Genomic DNA, 24,379 nt, shown 5'->3' with positions numbered 1-24,379 from the left:
TTATAAACGTATTTTATTTTTGTTCTATTTATACACACACACACAACAAGAATGTATATGGAACATGCATGTCCACAACGAGAAACCACAAGGCACATTCACATGAAGGTCAGAAGACACAATAACTACAGCAAGACTAGTGTCTCGAGACAGATGGACTGTTTTTCCTGTGTTTTGCCAATGGGCACCCAGATTGCAGCAAGACTAAAATGGTAGCATTTACACCCTCCTCTACATAAACACGCAGACAGACATCATCCCCATAATGGCACCTTGAAGCAAACGTCAGCCATTCAGTAGTGTTATGGCTTTGCAGCAGGGACCTTTTGGTCTCCTTCATCACCTGTAGTAGTCGAACCGTGAATAAAAGGTTATAACATAACTTGGGAACAGGTACGGTACCCTAAAGGTAAAGAACCAAGCAAAAATAAATTGGCCCGAGACAGGCCACGGTTAGGCCTTAGTGATAAGGTCAAAGTGGATGTGCCTACTTGCAAAGGACCCTCCATCTTCAGATTAATTGTCTAGTGACCATGAAAATTCTATAAAAGTTGGTGAGTGGTTGGTTAGTGTCTAGTACAGAGAACACAAATGAGTTTTTCAAAAGCTAAAACAGTGACAAAAGACAAATTACCACCATAAAATTAAAAATGTAATAAAAACAGTGATGATAATGCAACCACCAAGTATGAGAACTACCAGCATTATGATTTTACACAGACCACTAGACACACGACAGGAGAGGCCTGGGCGGTCCAGCCAGTCTACCGAATTGGTTCAAATTGGAAATTGTGTGAAATTTGTATGCTATTTTGGAAAAACTTTGACCATATTCATGTTGCACCAGATCTAAGGGACACATATTTAGTAAAAGCACAGTCAATTATAATATTGTATTTTAATAATTTATTGGAATATCTTTCCCCTCCCAAAATGTGTCACTACTGAAACAGACATTTACCTTCGAATAAAGATACTTATTTGAGTCTATTTTTTTTTCTCCAATTGTACAGACCATTTAAAAAGAATAATGTAGGTGGTTCCACAATTAAATAAATATTGATATTTTAACACATTTCTTTATGAATTATTAAGATTAATCCAAATCTAAAGGCTATATTCTTTGTAAAATGCATAGTTGATTATATTGATTTCAGCATCAATGATAGTATTTAATCATGATCTGAAAATATTGGTTGATAAATCACTATTTTGTATTTTTGACAAAACAACCAGTGTCAACAACTAGTGACCACAGCATTTTCTTTAGCTAAATATTAACTCCTAATATGCTTTACATTTGCTCAAGCCACTACTAAACTACTACTGCTGCCTGATCACTTCGGTGCTAGGTTGTGTGGAAGCCTAACAAACCTCTCCATCTTCTTTGCCTGCATTCTCAGTCTCTCTGCAACACTTTTTACATTTTGTTTTGGTATTTTGCACCACATGATGAAATAGAAATCAGAATTATGTACATTAATAATGTCTCAAAAGCACAAACATGCAATTTTGTCACTACCGAAACAATCTTAACGATTTACATTCATTGTTTTTAAAAATATATTTTACATTGTGGGACTGCAATTTGAACCAATTCGGTAGAATGGCTCATATATAAAAAAAGTGAGTATCTTTTTATTTTACTCTAGTTCACGATGACAGAATGATTGTGCAATAAGTGCAGGGTTTAGGGCCTCTTAACTAGTCAAGGGTCCTCTCCATGAAGACATAGTAAGGTCCACGGTAGCCACATGCATTCCCTTCCTGTGGAAAACAGGTGTCTGTCCATTGAACTAAGTAATAGTGGAGAAAAAGCAAAAACACATTTTGGAGTGGACTACATGACATGAGCATCAGATCCTGCCAAGGAGCTCCATGACAGCTGTTGTGGTGCTCTGGCCAAAGATGAAAGCTCCACAGATCAAGGTCACCACACCCCACAGTGTGAGAACCACTCTGGAGAGAGAGAGACAGAGAGAGGGGGGGGGTCATAATGAAATATATCAAAATGTATGTCATTGATATAAAAACAAGTATATAAATATAAGCCAAAACTATTACACACCAAACACAACCAAACAAGGCAGAGTTTTGGACAAAGAAAAAAAAACCCTGCAAATCAACCTTTTGGGAGAATTACCATGTTTATATAATGAGGATTTTAGATCGCCTCATATAAGAACTGTGTTTGAAAAATAAACCGATCACCCCAGCCTTTTCACTCATATGGATATGAAGCATCGACTGAAGGTGGAACTGTACAAATATACCCAAAGAGTAACACAAAAAAGCGTTAGAAACAAGTGAAACAACCCAGAGACTACATTTCCGGTATAGGCGGGTGGCTGCATCTGCCCGTCTGAACTGAATGTTAATTACGTTTATTTTATTGATATTTAATGTTTCGTGGTTAGTACGAGTCGAGTCACCACCAGCTGAGCTTAGGTCAACAAGGAATCTCAGGAACGCAATGTGACATTGCCTTCATATGTAGTAAAAGCAAAGGCTTTTGCGGCCACATTAATTCCATTTTCTCCAGAAACTGGCTGTATCAAATATGAATGGACATCATTAACGACGCACAGCCACTCCCCTGATAGAAAGGCCGGGGTGGTCGGTTTATTTTTCAAACAGTTCTTATATGAAGCGACGTAAATTCGCCCTATGGGGATCTCAATGCAACTAAAAAAAATACATGAACCTGTGTATTGGCGCCCTCTACTGAAAGTGATGTCAGACTTCGGTGCTATACAATATAACTAAAAAGGGGGTTTCATGTATCAGACAAGTGAGCGCATTTGAGTCCCACAAATGTCACGTTCATGGGTATTTCTTCAGAAAAAAAAAGACTTACCTGGTCTTACAAGAGACTGGCTCAGACTGCATAGCAAAGATCAGACAGAGCCCTGTATGAAGACAGGTAGAGAGATCAATGGGATTATTTATTAGGTACAAACAAGTTGATCTTCAGTGTCTGCATCTCTAAAAAATGTACATGTATGCCAAATGTGTCACCTGGGAAAATAAAGATAAAAAAGGCACTGATCCCGCCGATGACACTGATGACCTTGCTGATGTCTGGTACGAATATGGCAATGAGAAGAGTCACCGTGACCCACAGGACTGTCAGCACATATCGGCTGCGGCTTTCAAACTGCTCTGTCTTTAGTCCACCCCGTCGGCGATGCCAGCTCAGCAGAGGATCCTGGATCACTGATCTAACGTTGCAGAGAATATTCAGTTATGATTTGACCGTTCTGCATGCGCCTCACTTTGTGCCGCGCTGCGAGCTTGCACAATGGTGATTTTGACAGTAAAATCATATTTAATTCACCTGAAAAGTTTTAGTGTTGGTCTAGTTTTAGTCGACCAAATAATATACAATTTTAGTCGGCTAAATCTACAGTTGATTTTGTCAATAAAAATGAAATTTGTCAGGCCTCGATGTTTTGTAATAGCAGATTTTACACTTGGTTGCATGCTGAAAATAGCCGATCTACAAGCTCACAACGCGTCGCAGCGCGATGGATTGTGAGCTTGTAGATCGGCTATTTTCAGAGAGCAAGATCCGATTGTCTAGTTTAGTCTAGTTTTTATTTGTTGACAAAATTGTCAGTATATTTAGTTTAGTCATCATGTCTTTATTCTTTGTCAGTGAAAAAAGGAAGTCGACGAACATTTTTGGGCATAGTTTCAGTCGACAAAATCAACATCGTTGTATCTGCTATCTATTATACATTTGAGAAGGTGTCCCCAAAGCCCGAACCACGAAAAGAAAGTCACCAGCTACTACGTCACTGACACGCTGCAACACGCTGCAACACACACTGCAACAACACACTAACACGTCACACACTTACCCTCCGCGTCGTTCGTTCCCTATCTCCTAATGTCGCGCCGCTCGGCCACACTCCACACCACCCGCGTAAAAATTGTCATCGCACTGCCACTAAAGCCGGCTCCCGTCCACACTCGCAAACAATATCAATATACATAATAAACACAAACACGCCGCAAGCACCGACACCCCCGCCTAATTTGTTGCCACGTCTATGAAAACAAGCCCAGAACAAATGCCATTCAACACGCTACTTACAACTCGCTTACAATTCGCAGACCTGGCAACACTGCATCCCGTGATTCCACTCTTTTCATTGGCTGCGCCGCCAACATTGTCAAACATTGTTGCCACGTCTATGTAAACAAGGCCGCAAACCCTGACTTCCTACAGCCTACAGCCTATACTTTCACACACTACCACTCGCTTACAATACGTGGACCTGGCAACACTACATCACCCCTTCCCAATGGCTCAAAACCCCACCACGTGACCCACGTGTGTTTCGTGTTACCTTTCACACTTCCGGAAACACTACCGGAAGTTACACGGTACACACACACACGCACACACACACACACACACACACACACACACACGTGCGTGCGCGCGCACACACACACACAGTGTACAGCCTGCCGGAAACCAAAAGTAGAAGAAGACGAAGAACAACAACACAGGTTCTACACTGATTCTAACTTGGATGGAGAGCGCCGCGATTACATACACAGTTACAATCATGCAAACACGACCGCGTCGACACCTGGCGTGGTACAATCGGGACGAACCGAGGCGCATATATGGATAACAACAACAACACTACACGCACACGCTGCAACAACGCGCTGCAACACAAAACGTAAGTCACGTATGTAACTATGGTTCTATGAATCCTGGATGACTGCTTAACACTGGATGATTGGCGTCCAGTGTTAAGCACTGCCTCTGGCAGTCAGTAAGGATGAAATAGAACAGCTGTGTACAACGCAGTGTCACTGCAGACACGTGTGTGTGGTGTGTGCGTGCGTGCGTGCGCGGGGGGGGGGGGGGGGGTTGGATCGCCTCGCGATGCAGCTGAAATGGCACACACACACACACACACGCCACAAAACGCTAATAATAATAATAATAATACACAATTAGAACACTACACTAATCATAACAACAGTACAGAACAGTACAGTACACATGAGTACAGTACAGAAAGAAAGCTCACATCAGAATATTAATCCATGTAATAATAATAATAATAATAAAACATAATAACACAACACTAATAACTATAATATCAACAGTACAGAGAACAGTACAGTACATCAGAATATTAATCCATGTAATAATAATAATAACAATAAATAAGCACACAACACTAATAACAGTACAGAGAACAGTACAGTACACATGAGTACAGTAAAGTACAGTATACTGTTCCTGCGCCTTGCCATGCTCTCTTTCAATCATAATAATAATAATAAATAACAACACTACACTAATAACAACAATAATATCAACAATACAGCGAACACTACAGTACACATGAGTACAGTACAGTACAGAAAGAAAGCTCACATCAGAATATTAATCCATGTAATAATAATAATAATAATAATAAATAATAACACAACACTACTAACTATAATATCAACAGTACAGAGAACAGTACAGTACAGTACATCAGAATATTAATCCATGTAATAATAATAATAATAAAAAAACACTAATACAACAGTACAGAGAACAGTACAGTACAGTACACATGACTACAGTACAGTACAAAGACTTACAGTACAGTACAGTATACTGTTCCTGCGCCTTGCCATGCTCGCTTTCATACGCACATACACAAAACCAAACAGGGCCACTCAGCCAGCTTGGCAACTTTGCGCTTTCCAAGCAAATGCATAAATGAAAACATCATGGGTTGCCATTGCCTTCTTCCCATTTGCGACGCATCGCGTTAGGATGAGCGGGCCGAAGGCCCGCGAAATTCTAGTTTTTTTACATTTTGAAACATCTTGAAAGTGTGAGCACTACTGATTTAGAAGGCATTTGCCTCAGGCAGTAACGAGTTAAAAACAAAGTAATTTCCAATCACAGAGTAACTTACCTCCCCAGCAGTACAATTATGGGATAGATGGTGATGATAGAGATTCCAAACAGTAGCCTAGCGATGACCATTAGGACATCACCACCGTTGTAAGACATTAAAATGTCTGCCTTCACTTCCTCTCCGAATGTCAAGTACCCATAAGCTCCTGCAATTGAGACAGGTTATTATGAATCATGAATATGATGAATATTGGCACACAGAGAGTGCCAGAGAATAGCAGCAGATGTTAACCCATTGATGCCTGGTGCAACCTATACGTTGTTCTACCCTTGATGCCGGCGCTCTCTCTGTGTCTCATCAGCTATTGTTATAATTTAGCTATTGAAAAATAGCAGATCTACAAGCTCATAGCGCGCCACCGAGTGGCGCGCTATGAACTTGTAGGTCTGCTATTTTTGAAAAAACATAACTATTTAAAAAAATAATGAATCAAAATGTGAAGGTTTTCAGAAACCTTAGGTCAGGCCCTAGAAGGCGTTCCCAGATTCAGCCTCAGGTATCAATGGGTTAAGAACAGAAAACATCCTAACCAGTGAGGGAGTATATGACGAGGCAGAAGATCATGGAGAGCACGGAGATGAGGGCCCAGTGAGAGAGGCGCTGGTTCTCCATGCTGCTGTAGATGGCAATGGATGCCTCGTGGCACTGAAACACACACACACACACACACACACGATGGAACCTGTAGATGGCAATCGATTACAATTTAGGCAATCCAGAGCGATTTGTGAAGCAAGAACGTAGGCAAGTGCTATGGGCTAAGATGGAGTCTGAAACTCATCAGGCTGAAGCTATAGCGTTTTCCTCTTTACTTGCCAGACGCCTGATACTATTTAATTGGAAAAAGGCAGCGCCGCCATCTCACAAACGCTGGGTGGAGGATGTTATGTCACATCTCAAACTCGACGAACTTAAATATACAATCAGGTGCTCCACTCAGAAATATACCAGAGTCTGGCCACCGCAAACTTCAATAAAAATACTTGAATAATAATAAGATGGAGTCTGAAGAGGTGAGTTTTCAGACTACGGCGGAAGATTGGGAGTGAGTCTGCAGTTCTGATGGCAACTGGAGGTTCATTCCATATAGTTTTGTCCCGGCTGGGACTCACTGGGTTGGATCAGACTTTGAAGATATGGAGGTGCCATACCCTTGGTTGCTTTGTAGGCCAGCATCAGTGTTTTGTACTCTGCGGGCAGCAAATGGAGGGAGCGGAGAAGGGGGGGGGAGACATGTGAGAATTTTGTCTGGTTGAAGACCAAGCGTGCTGCTGCATTCTGGATAAATTGGAGAGGCTTTAGTGCACATGCCGGTAAGCCAGTAAGGATAGAGTTACAATAGTCAAGTTTTGATATGACTGTTCTCTGGGACTCTGGATAAGGAGCTGGGCTGACTCCTGGGTGAGGAAGGGTCTAATGCTTTGAATGTTATAGATGCCTCGTGGCACTGAAACACACACACACACACACACACACACACACACACATAATGGAACCTGTAGATGGCAATAGGGCTGTCATGATTACAAATTTAAGTTGACGATTAATCGTCACACAAATAATAATAATTGTGATTAAAGGGACATTTACCCTCTGGAAGAAACTGCAGTCACTCAATGTTAATAGTATTTGTAGTAGAGAACAGTAACAGTTTTTTCACCCTATGGCCAGAAAAATGAAGTCTGTGTGTTTGACAAGGGTTTTGACTAGGGTTGGGATTCGGAACCGGGTCTTTGGGTCTCCAAAGTGTGGTTAACAGAGAGGGAAATGACTGAGGCTGAGCACGCAAAGTGCAATAAATGCGATGCCATAGTTTCCTGCAAAGGTTGTTGCAACTTGCACTAGTTGCACGTCCACATTGAGGAAACATCTCAAAATCAATATGCCTACACGAGTCCACGACTCACGAGATTAACCTAGGCACATCGTGTTTGAGAGCCTGCGGAAAGGCCGTGCCCGCACTCCCCGCAGTTCCACCACAGCCGGCGGGGGACGAGGATGATGCAAGACTGGTTCACTTTCCCCAGGCTAGTAACGTTAGAAAATAAAAACAACTAACTTCTACAGAGCTTTTTATTAGGCGTATTGTAATGGTGTTAATTTAGAACGCCAATGACTCGACATCTTTCTGTCTGATATTTTATGAATCACGTTAACTATAGAGCCATGAATTAAATACAAATATATTTGTCTGCACTTATTTTTACAACTTTTACAAATTCAACAAGAAAAAGCACAGGAACGTAGCCTACAGTTCAATACAAGGTCTGCTAAGAGGATTTTATAACCCAAGAAAGCACTATGGCTTGTTTCCATTAGGGTAACTGGGGTCCTTCATATTAAATTAATCTGAACATTAAAGACACACCATTTGTCACCACAACAATATCATTATTGCAATGTGTACTGTATATTTAATATACAGTACAGATTGAAACAATGATATTGTTGTGGTGGCTACCTGGTGGTGGTGAAGTTTAAATAATAGTGCCACCTCATAATTGTAAAGTGCAATTACAATTAATTGAATTTGTGTTTATTATGTACTTGGCTAGGATAGTTATTATATAAGCATGTCAGAAAAAAAGAGGAGGAAAAAAATAGTATTAGGAACCATTAAGGGAACCATTAGGAACCGGAACCGTTAAGAGGGATCCGGTAAGGATCCGGAACCGTTAAAATCCTGACGAATCCCAACCCTAGTTTTGACTGGATTGGTGAATTCCTACAATAACCATAATGCTTTGGTGCACTTGCCCCTCCTTGTGGAGAGGGGGGAGGGTGCATGCAGGTGTGGCTTGTAGTCCTGGAAGAAAGTGAGACCACATTTGCATGACAAATTTTGGTCATGAACAATGAACATGGCACCATGACTAAAATACCTATAAACACATTGCACACATAAAAAAAAAAACAGGACAGTGTTTATTGTGTCCTAAACATCATTCAAATAAGATCTGGTTGCAAAAGGAGTGAAGTGGCCCTTGTAGTGTTTGGAGGAGGCAAGATTCATGTACTTATTAGCCAGTTTGTGACACAAAACCTTGTTAAGTTTAAAAAGAAAAAAAACATAATTCCAGATTTTGGCCTTTTATGGTTATTCTTTTCCCATTTTCAGTAGATATAATCTTAGTTGCAATATCGAATATCGTGATATTATCATTATCGTGAGGTACCCATATCGTCCCACCCCTACTTGGAACCCAGGTATGAGGAGAGTATCCAAGGGTGCTCGGCTCATTTCCCCTTTAATGCGTTTTGAGGTGAACTCGGATGAGACATGGAACGAAATGGAATCCGTAGACAGAGTTATATTTGGTTGCATGCCAGTGCCATGCACAGAAAATAGCAGATCTAGAAGCTCACGATGCATGGTGATGCGACGCTTTGTGAGCTTGTAGATTAGCTGTTTCCGTTGCGGGACACTGGTGTGCAGCCAAGTATAAATCACACTTAAGGGTTCGACTTCAGAGTGACAGTCGAGCACGTTACACCATCAAGGAACGCGGAATGCAGTCTTTGTCCTACCCTGATCCCAGTTGCCATCGCTGGAACTTTCAATCTTGCTTCCCTCTGTCTGGTTTTTGTCCATCCATTCAACGGAGGATCTCATCAGCTCCCTTTTGAACCCACACAGACTGTAATCATTTTGCCTGAGGGAGGGAGGGAAGGAAGGAAGGTGTGTGGCATGGGTAGCCACACAAGTGCACACCTGTGCCGTCAATCCGTTCCACTTCCCCCTCGATTTATTAAGTTACCGTGGTAAATTGCGAGGCAGCAATTGTTTGTTCCCTCTGCTCCGTTCTAAGATGTCAAAGAAATCCAAGGGCAGCCTAGCTATCACAGAGCACAGCAATCCCAGGCCGTGCCATCCAGCTGAACTATAGACTGGACTAGACTCACTAAATCACTCTTCTGGTCCAGGTCCCAGCGTCCTAGGGGCGACTTTGGCTCAAGAGGTAGAGCAGGTCGTCCAATGATCCGTGGGTCGGCGGTTCGAATCCCGGCTCCTCCTGTCTACATGTCGAAGTGTCCTTGGGCAATGCAAGACACTGAACCCCAAATTGCTCTCGATGTGCTGGTTGGTACCTTGCATGGCTTCTGCCGCAATCCGTGTATGAATGTGTGTGAATGGGTGAATGTAATGAATGTAATGTATATAGCGCCTTGGATCAAGGCGCTATATAAATGCACCATTTACCTACTCACACTACACATCCTAGATCTCATTTATACAGTAAGTGGCCATCAAGACTCGCAATATTGACAGGAAATACAGTTTCACACCCCACACACACACACTCCCTACCGTTGGATAAACAAGTCTCGTCATTGCTGAAATCTGAAAACGTTTAAAATGTTCTACTCACTTGGAAACCAAAGCAGATGGTTGGAATCACACTAAACGTGGAGGCCCAGGAACGGATCCTACACACACACACACACACACACACACACACACACACACACACACACACACACACACACACACACATATATTACAGGTGCAAATGTGTTCTTTCACAAATGGGTACTCGTTAAACACCACAAATACTTACACAATAATTTTGTAAGCATATATAGTTTACTTATTTTTTCATCTTTTGAATCTTATTTATTGTTAATGGATATTTTCGCCAAGTTTGGCAGAAGATGCATGTACGCCCACAGCATCCACTGTTTCAGCGACGGCTCCAGAAAATTGTGACTGGGGGTGCTATGGGGGGGCTGGCTATTTAGAGTGGGGGGGGGGGGTAATGAATCTTGGTTTACATAGAAGTCAGTCAATTGGGCTTGTTTTGAGGGGGGCTTAGGGGGGCTAAGCCTCCACCAGAGGGGGCTAAAGCCCCCCCTTGCCCCCCCCTGGAGCCATCCCTGGCAGTATGTATAGGTATCTCCTCTCTGTCCCATTGTCAAATTGAACTTCTACAACACAACATTACCAGTATGTCAGAGTGTGCAAGAGGAATGCAAAATGTTAAATATCACAGCTTATGGATAAAATAAGTATCTAAAAGACCCAAATCTTTTATTTTATCCCTGTGTCAATTATCTAATGTGATCCTGGGCTCTACACACCCTCCGCCAACCTAGTCCCCATATATGGGGGACATGGGGAGAGCAACGGACTTGAACTCATGCTTCCTTCATGCCCGAGTGTCCAAGTTGCTCCTTTACACCTGACAGGGGGGAGTTTCCCTGGTTGGACGTAGCGCGCGGAAGGAACACGTTATTCCAACCAGTTCCTTTCCCCTCCATCAGGCGCCCCGGCTGGCCAGGGGGAGGCAGTTTAGAGACCAAGATTACTGCATGTTTTTTGTGAGGGTACCTACCCTAGGGGACACGGGGAGAACATGCAAACTCCACACAGAAAGGCCCTTTCGCCAACCCCGCCTCGGGTATGGGCACTGATGACGTGGAGGAGGGAACACCCACAGCGCCTCGAGCAGGAATCGAACCTAGGACCTTCTAGCTGTGAGGCGACAGCACTACCAACTGTGCCACCGTGCCCCAGACCCAACTAAGATCTAGTACTATCCAGTACCATTCTGGTACAAATGTGTGGGACTCATTCCTTCACCAAAATAATAGCTTAGGCTTCTCCTGTGTGAAAGAATATTCATAATTTAATATCCTTTCCCTGAAACCAATCCATTTGGCCACGCTGACTTACCCGGTGCTATAGACAGGGGCGATGTGAACCTGCGTTGAAGGCATGGTATGATATTTGATTATGATGGCAATCGTCAGGTAGGTTGCTGCCAGAGTCCCTAGAACACTTTGAGAGAGGCCAAAACACAAAACACAAAAATAGAAATTAGAAAGCGGCGCTTAAAACCCATTTAGACCAGAGTTAAAAAACATTCACTTTGAAAGAATATATATTGAAAGATTTGCGGCACATTTTTACGATTTTTCAAAAATAGCAGACCTACAAGCTATGAGCTTGTAGATCTGCTATTTTTCAATAGCTAAATTATAACATAATGTTTAAAACACCAAAAGGGGTTCCCGCCCAAAATGGGTTAAAGTGGAGCACAATTCTCCACCAGTGGGCACACCTCAACCTCCCTCCATCGGCTAACCTAGATCTTAGATCGGAACAACCAGTCGGAGTTGGAAATGTGCTATAGCTATACAAATAAAGTTTGATTTGATCGTTGTGTCTGTGTATGATTACTAGCTTGTTTTGCCGTTGTCTGTCTGTGTGTGTGTGTGTGTGTGTGTGTGTGTGTGTGTGTGTGTGTGTGTGTGTGTGTGTGTGTGTGTGTGTGTGTGTGTGTGTGTGTGTGTGTGTGTGTGTGAAATGCCACAGGGGAATGAGGGGAAATGTTGTGATAAACTATGCTTATCGTTAATGTCTTCGATTACGTTTGTACAGGGGTAGACTGAGAACACAAATCCGTGTGGGAAGAAGGTAAATGACAGCACCCCCTTGTCTGTCCGTATTGACCGAACAATAATGAAGTGGTTAGAACAGGCAGCAGCTCATCAGTCAATGCAAGTTAGTACAGGAAATCTATGGAAAATACAGGGTCAACCTCAATCTAATTGCAAAAAAAACAAACTCAGCTGATTTTGCATCTTCAATATATCCTGAATAACAGAAAATAAGTTGCCTGGAATTGTCTAAGGGGAAAGTGTTGAAAATGGCCTGTACATAGTATGGCCACCATTGACATCCTATTCTAAGGCAATATGTTTTTAATTTCCTTATGCTTTAAGTAGCATGTGACATATCAAACTAGGGGGTTTTCATGATGCTGAAGCCATTCCAAGCATTAGTTTTGTACAAAAACACTCATTGGGCTAGATTTTGCCATAGCAACTTGCTCAAAGATGATGTCAGCACATTTGAGCAGCTGAGTTTGTTTTTTTTGCAATTAGATTGAGGTCAAATTACATTATTACTGGACTAAGTATACACTACTAGATTGTGGTTACTCTGATGCAAGTCAGGGACACACACACACACACAGTGTCAAAGAAAATCAGGGGCTCAACAATATCTCCGACCCTGCCTTTGGTTTGGCTGGGTTGAGTGTGGTTTGGGGTTTGATGAGGTCTGGCCATAAATGGAGCGTGTCTTGAGTGTACAGGATTTGATGAGGTCAGTTCAACATATGGAATGTCAGAACAGGTCAGCTCCATATATGGAGATCTAAGGGTGGCAGCGGGGGCAGTGGCTTGAGTGTACAGAGTTTGATGAAGGCCCAGGTAAGGCCGGGCCTTCATTTTCTGCCAGGCGCGGCTGCACTAATAACTTTGGGGCGGGCCCAGTTTTTATGGACAGGTATCAGTCAAAAGGGAGACATCGAAGAGGAAGGTCGGGTGGGGACGGAACATATGGAATGTCAGAACCGGTCAGCTCCATACATGGAGATCTAAGGCTTTGAAGTCAGATGTAGAGTGGCTGGCCGGCTCCATATATGCAGATGGGGGGTGATGATCTAGTCTACTCCATGTATGGCTATCCAGGGTTTGATGAGGTCAGTGTCGTGATCTTCATATATGGAGACGGCCATATATGGAGTGTGTCACGAGGCGTGACGGACTGACGGCCATATATGATGGCGTGACGGAGTCACTGACGGATTGACAGGTTTTCATAGGTCGCAAACACCTACAACATAGGGGCACTTATGTGTGTACCTGTGTGTGCATGCATGCCACTGCTGACCTGATGTATTTTTGGATGGTGATCTCTTTGGGGATGGACAGTGGAAGAATGAGAAGGACGCAGAGCAGCAGGAGAGCACAGCGCCGGTCCGTGTACCAATAGTAAGGCATCTCTGACTCTGACAACCCCGTCACCAACTCATAGATGGAGAGACACACTGAAAGACAACACACAGTCACAGAAGGACACAATGGACACTGACTGACCCCTTTTGGTGTTAGCATTATGTTATGCTTTAGCTATTAAAAAATAGCAGATCTACAAGCTCATAGCGCGCCACCGAGTGGCGCGCTACGAGCTTGTAGGTCTGCTATTTTTGAAAAATCGAAGAATGACTGACATAGAAACATAGCTTTTTCAGACAACTGTCAGGATGTAGAAGACATTTTTAGAATCTGATCTCAGGTCAAAATGGGCTAAAGCAGGCTGCCTGATATATCAGCCATTATATCACCTTTGTGACAACATCGGTATCAGCAACTATGCAGCTGATGTGTCCCGATTACATTTGTTTTTACTGGTGACAAGGGGAAAAATGCTTCACAGTACAGTACACCTTTAAAATACTTCAAACTAGGGTTGCCCCAATCCGATCACGTGATCGGAAATTGGGACATCCCTATTATCAACATTATATCCATATCATGATATTTGATCGGGAAAAATCGTTATCGGCAGATACTCCAAATCTTTCAAATACTCCAAAATCACCTGATATTTTGGACACAAGGAACTGAATGAAGGTGCACATTCAAGAAAGAAAAGAAACTTCTGTTCTTGCCCTCTGCATGCGTCACTGATGAAAAGTATTTTAGCCTGGTACCGAAATGAAGGTCTAACTAACAGACCGAAACGTTGTTATTCCCATTAAACATTTTAATTGCATTTGAAGACTGTGTGCAGGAGTTTTTTCTTACTTTCAGTACGCTCTCGTTTGGTCTTCTCCTACGCATATGTCGCCCTCGTTAGGTGTGCAAAACACTTACAAAGTCTCTACCCTGGCCTCTGAATCATTCAGGGTTTTCCCGAGAATGAAGCTTGTAAGTTTCATTACCACAGACTATTTGACTCGTGTCTCGTCTCGTGGCTTGGCTGTGCTGAAAATGAGATTCTATGCCCAATAGAACCCTAAACATTCCTCACAGACATCGGTAATCAAATATGAGAATTGTGTATTTTTGAGTGGTGACACACCGTCTCCTATGCACAGCTATGTGTGTCTGTCCATATGTATGTCCGTGTCAGTACGGCAATACCCCTGGGTAAGTGGCACTCTTGAGCTTCACACTGTGAATTACAACTTGTAACAGGTGCATGATGGGAAGCCGAGATTATTATTATTATTGTCTGACATGCATGCATGCATCCAGACACATCCAAACATTCTATTCAACAACTGTGCTCGACTCCAAAGCCATCGCTCACTTCACATTATGGTGTGATTTTTGAGTGGTGCAACCACTCCAAGGAACAGCAATGTCCGTGTTGTTCACCTATGTTTGTGACTATGTATGTTTGTGTGTGACTCATGTGTGACTCATGAGTACCAGTAGGGGCGCTGTTGTGCCAGAAACAGAGACAGAGAGATAGTATTGCACTGTTAATGACAGAGAGAGAGAGAGAGAGAGAGAAGGGGGGGGGGGGGGGGGGGGGAGTTGCACCACTCAGTTCACACAGGTGTGATTTTTTTAAATTCATCTCACATTTCACCAGCTGGTCATCCACTATGACCAGGAAGGCGACGGAGATCATGAAGAGGTTGAAGACGAAGCAGATCTCACACAGCTGGCCGATGGACAGCCCACACATTTCTTTCACCACCGCCTGGTACGTGCACTGGCCACTGATGGACGATGAGTATCCCAGTATGATCAGACCACTGATCAGGAACACTAGGGAGACCTGAACAGATGGAGAAAGAAATAAGTATGAAGATATGAGAAAGAAAAAAAACCTCCAAGGACATACAGTACTTTATTTGTCCCAAATGGGACATTTGGATGCAGCGAGAACAGTACGGTCCTGATCATAATAGCATGCCATTGAGAAAGCAATAATGCTGTGCCTTAAAATCCTTTTTTCAGAATTTGCCAGTGGCAGTTGCATTACAGGGTTTACAAGTGTTCTGCATTGCGCTCATCAAACTCAACATTGTCACATCACCATTTTACACCAAGTATAATGGATTGGGTGAAATTATCTTCGTTTTATTTTAATATTTATTTCCTATGGCTGCAGTTGCACTGATAAAACAAGAATGAAAGTAAGAGTTAGGAAAATGTGGGGAAAGGGCATAAAGGAATATAATAAGGTGCATCTCAAAATTAGAATATCATGGAAAAGTTCACTTTCTTCCGTAATATAATTCAAAATGTTAAACTTTTATTATATTTACTTACATGTAAAACCTAATTTGGGTTTAATCTTGATGATTCTGGCATACAGCTCATGAAAATCAAAAAATCCTATCTCAAAATATTAGAATATTTTCTGAGACCCACTAAAAAAACATTTATAATACAGAAATGTCAACCATCTGAAAAGTATGTTATTTGATGCACTCAATACGTGGTCTGGGCTACTTTTAAACAAATTATTTCATCAATGGGGCGTGGCCTGTGGCACTGTTGAGGACTTATGGAAGCCCAGATTTGTTTTGATAGCAGCTTTAAACTAATTTGTATAGAGGGTATGCGTGTGACTGTGACATCATCATCATACCCGGAAGTTATGCTGGAACGCCTACTGAGTGGCAAAAAACGACTTTCTGGCCTTGACAGCCCATACATCCACACAGAAAAGTCCTATTTGGTCGCATTAAATGACTTTTAACAACATTAAATTCAGTTTGTCACTCACTTTGCCACTCGATCTGCCATTCACTGTATGCATGTGCATACCCTCTATATTGAATCTAGTGTCTCACACCTTCCCCTTGACAATAAAACATAGATTCTCTGTGGGGTTCAGGTCAGGCCAGTTGGCTGGTCAGTTAAGCACAGTAATACCATGATCAGTACACCAATTACTAGTAGTTTTGGCTCTGTGGGCAGGTGCCAAGTGCTGCTTTGAATTTCATGAGCTGTATGCCATAATCATAAAGAAGAAAAAAGTTTTTAAATATTTCACTTTATGCGCAGTGAATCTACATTCATTATCTCAATCATTACAGTCAAAAGTGCCGCAGGTTAAGTATGGGTGAAGAAAAGTGAAAGCAACCTCCATCGTTTTTATTTTATTTTATTTTTATTTCTAGAAAGAAAAAGAAATAGGCCTGACCATCGATCTTGTTTTTTTAAGTTGAAGCTAGCCATGAAAAACGAGTAACGACCCGAATTTCAAACGACAAAGGGGCCTGGGGGAGACGGTACGGGCAAGATTAAATATTCAGTCAGTGAGTCATGAATCGTGGAGCTCAAGCACATGGCTTTGAAGGATAGCAGATCTACAAGGTCTCAACATGTCGTGCTGCAATGCGTTATGGGCTTGTAGAACAGCTATTTCGATAAAAAATTTGCAAATTAACCAAAAATTCAAGCTTTGAATATTAGATTTTTTTATAGGTCAGCCCTAAAAAGAAGAGGGAGGTAGAGGGGTGGCAAGTGAAAAAAGAAAAGCAAATACAAGATCTACATAAATGTTGAGGTTCTCTCTAGGAGTAACAAGGATGGATAGGATCAGGAACGACTCAAGTAAATAAGAGGGACAGCGCATGTCAGATGTTTTGGAGATAAAGCCAGAGAGGCCAGACTGAAATGGTTTGGACACGTACAGGAGGGATAATAGTGAGTAATGAGTATATCGGTAGAAGGATGTTGAGGTTGGAAGTGGAACTGCCAGGCAGGAGGCCTAGAGGAAGACCAAAGAGAAGATTTATGGATGTAGTGAAAGAGGACATGAAGTTAGTTGGTGTGAGAGAAGAGGAGGCAGAGGACAGGGTGAGATGGAAGCAGACGATTCGCTGTGGCGACCCCTGAAGGGAACAGCCGAAAGGAAAAGAAGACACTACATAGCAGCATATCCATCCTGTACACAGTACGTATACTGTGCATGAGGTTTGACATAATGTGCATGAACAAAGCAGCATGTACTGTATATGTACATGTTATTAGACAGACATTAAGGTGCAAAAAGACTATCAAGCGCGTTGTACATGAGATTAATGTGGAAAGCGAGCCTCCCCCTGGCCAGCCGGGGCGCCTGATGGAGGGGAAAGGAACTGGTTGGAATAACGTGTTCCTTCCACGCGCTACGGGGAAACTCCCCCCTGTCAGGTGTAAAGGAGCAACTTGGACACTCAGGCATGAAGGAAGCATGAGTTCAAGTCCGTTGCTCTCCCCATGTCCCCCATATATGGGGACTAGGTTGGCGGAGGGTGTGTAGAGCCCAGGATCACATTAGATAATTGACACAGGGGTGAAAAATGGGTTACAAAATCGTGGGATAGAAATAAAAAATAAAAAATAAAAGTGGAAAGCGTATCAGAGCATTGTCAGGTTCAACTTTAACTGGTACAATGCACATGATAAAAACCCACAACAAAAAGCAAGAGGGTTTCTGTGCCTCTGTCTGTGGTCAGCCTGGTGACATGCTCATGTCGAGCGGAAAAGTCCAAGGCCAGCATGGGGACTCGTTTAAGGGGTTAAACGAGGCATGACACAGGCGGTGTCATGCCTCGTTTAACCCCTTTTGGTGTTTTAACTAAGCGTTATGTCATACTTTAGCTATTGAAAAATAGCAGATCTACAAGCTCATAGCGCGCCACCGAGTGGAGCGCTACGAGCTTGTAGGTCTGCTATTTTTGAAAAATCTTGAAAATGCGGCACAAATCTTTGAATATATATTCTTTCAGAAGACTTTTTTTTTTAATTTCGACGTCAGGCCTAAATGGGTTAATAGTCTAATGGTAGCCAGGTGGAAGCTGTTCATAAACCTGGTAAGGCTGTCAATTATCAATTAATTAATTCATTGATAACCTTATTGATCAATTAACTGGTTCGTTTTTTTTGCGGATATACAGAAAGAATAAAAAAAGGCATATTATATTCCTTAATAAATTATTTATGTGACCATTTGAGATACAGGGTCAGGCAATGGCATCTTTGTATGAGGAATAAAATGAAATGAAGTGCACTGGCTTCTCTGTCACATCACATGCAAAAGGAGAGACGTTACTGTGGCTACCAAGGTGGGGGGGTGGGGTTTTTCTTAACCAGCCCACATGTACGTTCCTCGACCACACGCATACGCAGACAGCATTACATTTAGCCTAAGATTTAGACTCTCGTAGATGCATTTATCGATTCTGACATTTTCAATCTACGAGAGTCTAAGGACACTCGCCCCATGGTAGTGAGAGCTGCGTACCCCTGCCTCAGAATAGCTCTGAACATGTACAAATGTAAAATCTAAGGCGCTTACCCTGCTGCCCCACCTGTCCCGGATTTGTTCGGAAAGCGTTTGAAACCCGTAGGTCTGTACTGTAGTTTTCAATAAAAAAGTGTTTTAATCCTTTGTCTTGGATCTTTCCCCGCCATCTTGGATCTGTCCTCGTCTCCACAAATGAATGCAACCTGCTAACAGCGCCCAAGGCGGTCAGGGTTGTGCAGTACGTGTGAACTAAAAAACATTGCATGGATGCACCTGGGACGTATCCTCAGTGATGTATCCCAAGGTCATCGGGGTTTCGGGTCTCTCAAACATCATACCCCTCACTCAGGTGACCCAGCCGGGTCCCATTAGGGCAAGACCATATATGATACATATTGCGATATATATAGAGATTGACTGAATACTGCTCCAAAAGTGACTTCCATCATTGTTTACTCCCAGTGAGAAAAACACTGGTATTTAATGTGTGAACATTAAAAGAGAAATTCAAAGAGTAAATTTGGCCATATACTAGATAACTAGAATATTGTTCTTATAATCCAAGTATCAAAGTTGATATCCAGTAATGTTTCCCAGCCAAGTATTTAGGATCATTGCAATCTAATTGGGCTAGTGGCCTAATTGGGGCCAGCAAAGTGTGTATTTTTTTTTAACCTCATTTAACCCCAATTAGGTCCAATGCAATTTTAGGAGATTATAGGAGGAAATCTTGTCATAGCTGTTCTCATGAGCTTGTTCAGCAGCACACAATGATCTAAAGGTTGGATGGCAAAAGGTGTTGTTGTCAAGTTTGCTTATTATAAGGGACTTTGAGCTTGTTTCCCTGTAAAGTTGTTAGTAAATACTGGTAGTAGCGGGTTGGGTTTTGACCCTCATCTGAAAATACTATATTTTATGCCAGGGACTCGCATACGGGATTTGTGTATTTAAAAGGTTTGAATCTTTCTAGAATCTTTTTGTCAAATGTCAAAGCTTGCATAATAATTATAATAATTTGTCCCAATATATAAATCAAAATAATCAAATCCTATATAGCTTGCTGCTGATCAGAAATTCAAAAATAAAATGAAAATACATTTTCAAATATATTTTCTCGAACGGAAATTACGAAGGGATGACGGATTCCTTTTTCGGCTTTCGGGATGTGTAGTTCCAAACTACAAAACCAAAGTGATGTCCATCAACATCAACACCACCACACAGACACGCATCACTATAAATGAACCGCTTGAAGTCGTTGACGACTTTGTGTATCTAAGAAGCCTGATTAGCAAGGACAATGGCGCACAGACAATCAGACATCCAGCGGTCTTGGTCAAGCACGCAACACCTACACAAGAAAGACATCTGTAAATCCAACACCTACAGTCTCAAAACCACCCTGGTCAAGCCGGTGCTACTGTACTGGGTCTGAGTGCTGGCGTATAACCAAGTGTGACATGAGCAAGGTCAGCTCCTTCCACAATGGCTGCCTGAGGAAGATCTGCCGTATATTCTGGCCCAACAAAATTTCCAACAGAGATCTCTACACAAAGACTGGCTGCCGAGATGTGGCCACAGAAGTTAAGCACCGTCGTCTAAAATGGCTTGGACACGTACTCCGAATGCCCCCAGAGCGGATCCCCAAAGTGGCCCTCAGATGGACCCCTCCAGGGAAAAGGAAACGAGGCCGACCTAAGATCACCTGGCGCAGAACGATAGAGGCTGAGCTGCTGGAGATGGGTCTCTCAGGCAACACTGTCTGGTTGCCAAAGACAGTGATGCCTTATGCCCCATTGGGGGCGAAGAACATAAGTAAGTAAATAAGTCGGCGGAACTAGTGTTGCCGCTCTTGGTGAGAACAGAAGTTACAGTTAGGTACCCTCACAAAAACATGCAGTAATCCTGGTCTCTAAAACTACCTCCCCCTGGCCAGCCGGGGCGCCTGATGGAGGGGAAAGGAACTGGTCGGAATAACGTGTTCCTTCCACGCGCTACGTCCGGCCAGGGAAATTCCCCCCTATCAGGTGAAAAGAAGCAGCTTGGACTCCTCATGCATAGGAGGCGGCATGAGGTCAGTCCGCTGCCCCCCCAGGTTGGCAGAGGAAGTGTAGCGCCCAGGATTACATTAGATAATTGGCACTGGGTGAAAAAACTGTTACAAAATCGTGGGATAAAAATGATATATGAAAAAAAATAATAACAGAAGTTACAGCCCCATATATTAAGTTAGGGAGTAGTTGGGCAAAAAGCATTTACAACAACAGAGGCACAGACTTTGCAACGTTTGGCACGACCTGATGGCTCGCTTGGCGCCGTGCCTCTCGTGGCTCAAGTCCGCTTCAGCCGAGTCCGTGCAGATCCAGTTACGTTCCGATAGGGATTAGGGACCGAATCATAAATCATCATTTGACTGGGGTGACTGAGTGGACTTCGGTGGCCAGAAATACGTGTTCCAAGGTCACCGGATTTGACTCAGGGCGAGTGTGTTTTGGGGCGATTGATCACCACAAGAATGATTGAGTGTACTTCTATTCTACCATCTCTTTTACTGTCATATACTTTTCAATTCATTTGGGCACTGGCCAACATATAGAAATCTATATTTCTTCAAATTATTCACAGGGAATCGTTGCACTGAAAAGATTTGGAAACAATACATGTTTTATTTATTAGGTCAACACTAACAGTGCTACAAAGATTTGTAAACAAATGATTTGATGTATTATGTCAACAGTGCTAAGCTACAGTGTTGTAACTGGTAGGCTTGTGTGCACAGCCACCATACAATAATATAGAAACGAAAAATGCAGTTTAGCAATACAACGAAAATGTCCCCATAACTCTGATTGACAGGAGAGTCAATTAAGGCTTTGTAGCCTATCAATCCAGGGGAACCTATAATATAAGGCATTAGTGTGAAACTGAGGATATTGATTGATTGAAATATTTATTAACAGTTTGCAGAATTACAGTACATTTACAGTACAATAAGCATTACACTTGTTTACAAGAGGGTCCACCATGTTCAATTCATCAAAAACATGCAATGAAAACCATGAGTGTTCAATTTGCCTCTGAGAGACTGCAGAAAAGTAAAGAAAAACAAAACTCAGGGGGGTCTGAAATTAAATGAAACATTCTATCAAATAGCAAGGGCTACCTCAAATAAACTCCACTGATGGCAAACTATAGAACTTAATTAGAACTTGTATACATTTTGCCCTGGCAGAGCTCAGTAATAAGGCATAGGGAAATAACTTCATATCACAAACCAGTTCCACGGTGACTGCGTTGCGGACCCCTCCGGCTCTCTCGAAGGCCCAGGGGAAGTTGAGGAGTCCGGCACCCAGAGAGGATTTCAGCAAGATGAATATCGCCCCCATCGAACCGAGGCGTGGGCCGTCCGGGTGGAGCGCTGGCTTGGCTGAAGCTGATGCAAGCAAACTGATGCTTTCTCTCGCCAACTCCTCCATGCTTCAACGGACAGACTGACCCACATACACACACACACACACGCGGCGTGGTGGGTCCACCAATCTCCCCCGAACAAACTTTTGCACCTCGTGGGTGTGCCACACTGCAGCAGTGCGGTGAGTGCGCTCACATGGGGGCTTGCTTTTTTTTTGGTGAGCTGGGATTGAAAGGGGAAGTGGTGGTCTGGAGGTGTCACCCACCTTCTTAAACCAATCATGACCCTAGCCCTGAAACATTGCTGTCATAATCATGACAGTCACGACGCACAGTTTTACGCGCGTGCTCCATTTATAACGTTAACGTCTACATTAAACGTTCAGATTTAAAATATAAAGTGCTCATCCCCTGCCCACGGATGTAACAACTTTGCTCGGGTGACTATTGGCATGCGTGCCTTCCGTATTGTTCAATACAAATCCTTTTTAATCCGACCGCTGGCCAGTTTCTCCGTTTTTCACCATGCTTTCAACGACGTGACCCTATCGGTTGGGAGGTGTATTGCATGCTGAGAAAATGGCCAGTCTTAGGTGTAGGGTGTATGTATGCTACTTGAGTTGAGTACAAATTTGTACTAATTTTACTGTACTGGAGTATTTCTGTTTTATGCTACTACGTTAGGCTATATTGCACTTTATATAGGCTACTACACTACATGATACACTTGACCGTTTTAGTTAAAGTTAAAGTTTTCAGATAGAGATTTGACACAAACATGGATAATCACATTATTAAAGATTAAACCTGTGGTTTCCATTAACCTTTTTGGCTGTTGACATATCACAAAAAGCAGTGCATTCGTGCATGGTCACATTTGTTTCAGATGTCTAATTTATTTTATTTTTGAGGCCCTCCTATGCACAGCTTGTACCCAAGGGGGATAGTAAGAGAGTGGCGACACGCTTTGATCTCGCCGCAAAGCGGGTGCCGGCTATGGGCTATAGTTCCAAACATTGGAACTATCCCATTGAGATAGAATGAGCACTTCCGCATCCCATTGTTACAATGGGAGTCAACGCTAGTGTCGGTGTCGACACTCTCTTACTATTCCACTCAGGTACGGAATGTAATGATTTGATTGGCTGAGCATGGAATGTGATGATGTATGACGATTGACGATAAGAGCGCCCCTCACTTCACACAAGTGTGATTGTTTTACCACTGAGCTGCTAGATTGCTTGAGATTCTCAAGTAGAGAAATCTATTTTTGAGGGGCACTAAAATTTCTTTAGTTCAATGTCTTTAGTTTATTTTGTACAATGAAGGAAAAATGTACGTCATAATGTGTCATTTACGTCATATTGTCGTATATTAAAGATGGAGTGCCACGATTTTTGTATTTTTTCCAGTTTTTCATGTGTCTATGAGGTGACAGTACTTCATTAGACACCCTGGAGTCGTTTTTATGTGCAATGGTGTATTAACTTTGTATTTAGGGTTTCTTCCTGGAGGCTGAACCCTTGACAGTCAAACGGGCCAATGAAATAAACAGTAATATAGTGACATCACACTATCAGCCCCCCCCTAACCCCTCCCCCTTTATCATACAACTACAGCTGTGGGTGCGGCTTCAGTTCAGGTGGATCACCTTCACCACCCATCACCACCCACCAGGCAAACCAGGCATACTTAATGAACTGGTGGGCGTGTCCACATAAAAGCATGATTTTAAAAATACTGTACACTTTTTGGAAAAGGTTCTTCCTCCTTATATTATAATAATACCTGATGATCATGTTTTAGGGTGGAAAAAAATCATGGCACTCCATCTTTAACAAAATAAAAGTCACACGTCTACTTACTTCTCACTTCTAAATTGAACCTGGAACCCCGTCCCCTACTCTAGTACTTATTCCACCTCTGCTCATTTGGTTATGGTTTCCTGCTTGACTGAAAGTCTAAA

At 42.6% G+C, this 24,379-nt stretch overlaps 1 protein-coding gene across 1 annotated transcript; it reads right to left on the bottom strand.

Moving 5' to 3' along the window:
* On the bottom strand, window positions 1–22,704 carry slc38a8a (solute carrier family 38 member 8a). The gene is made up of 10 exons (XM_079502101.1): window positions 22,278–22,704; window positions 15,336–15,534; window positions 13,633–13,789; window positions 11,626–11,730; window positions 10,322–10,379; window positions 6,482–6,596; window positions 5,949–6,096; window positions 3,019–3,221; window positions 2,858–2,909; window positions 1–1,959 (listed from the first exon to the last, which is right to left on the bottom strand). The coding sequence occupies exons 1-10, from the start codon at window positions 22,476–22,478 to the stop codon at window positions 1,857–1,859; spliced, it is 1,341 nt and encodes a 446-aa protein (XP_079358227.1). The 5' UTR covers window positions 22,479–22,704; the 3' UTR covers window positions 1–1,856.
* Window positions 22,705–24,379: the final 1,675 nt, after the last annotated feature.

This window comes from Electrona antarctica (genome assembly GCF_951216825.1).
Source record: "Electrona antarctica genome assembly, chromosome: 5".
Classification (NCBI taxonomy): domain Eukaryota; kingdom Metazoa; phylum Chordata; class Actinopteri; order Myctophiformes; family Myctophidae; genus Electrona; species Electrona antarctica.
This window is presented reverse-complemented; position numbering and strand designations above follow the sequence as displayed.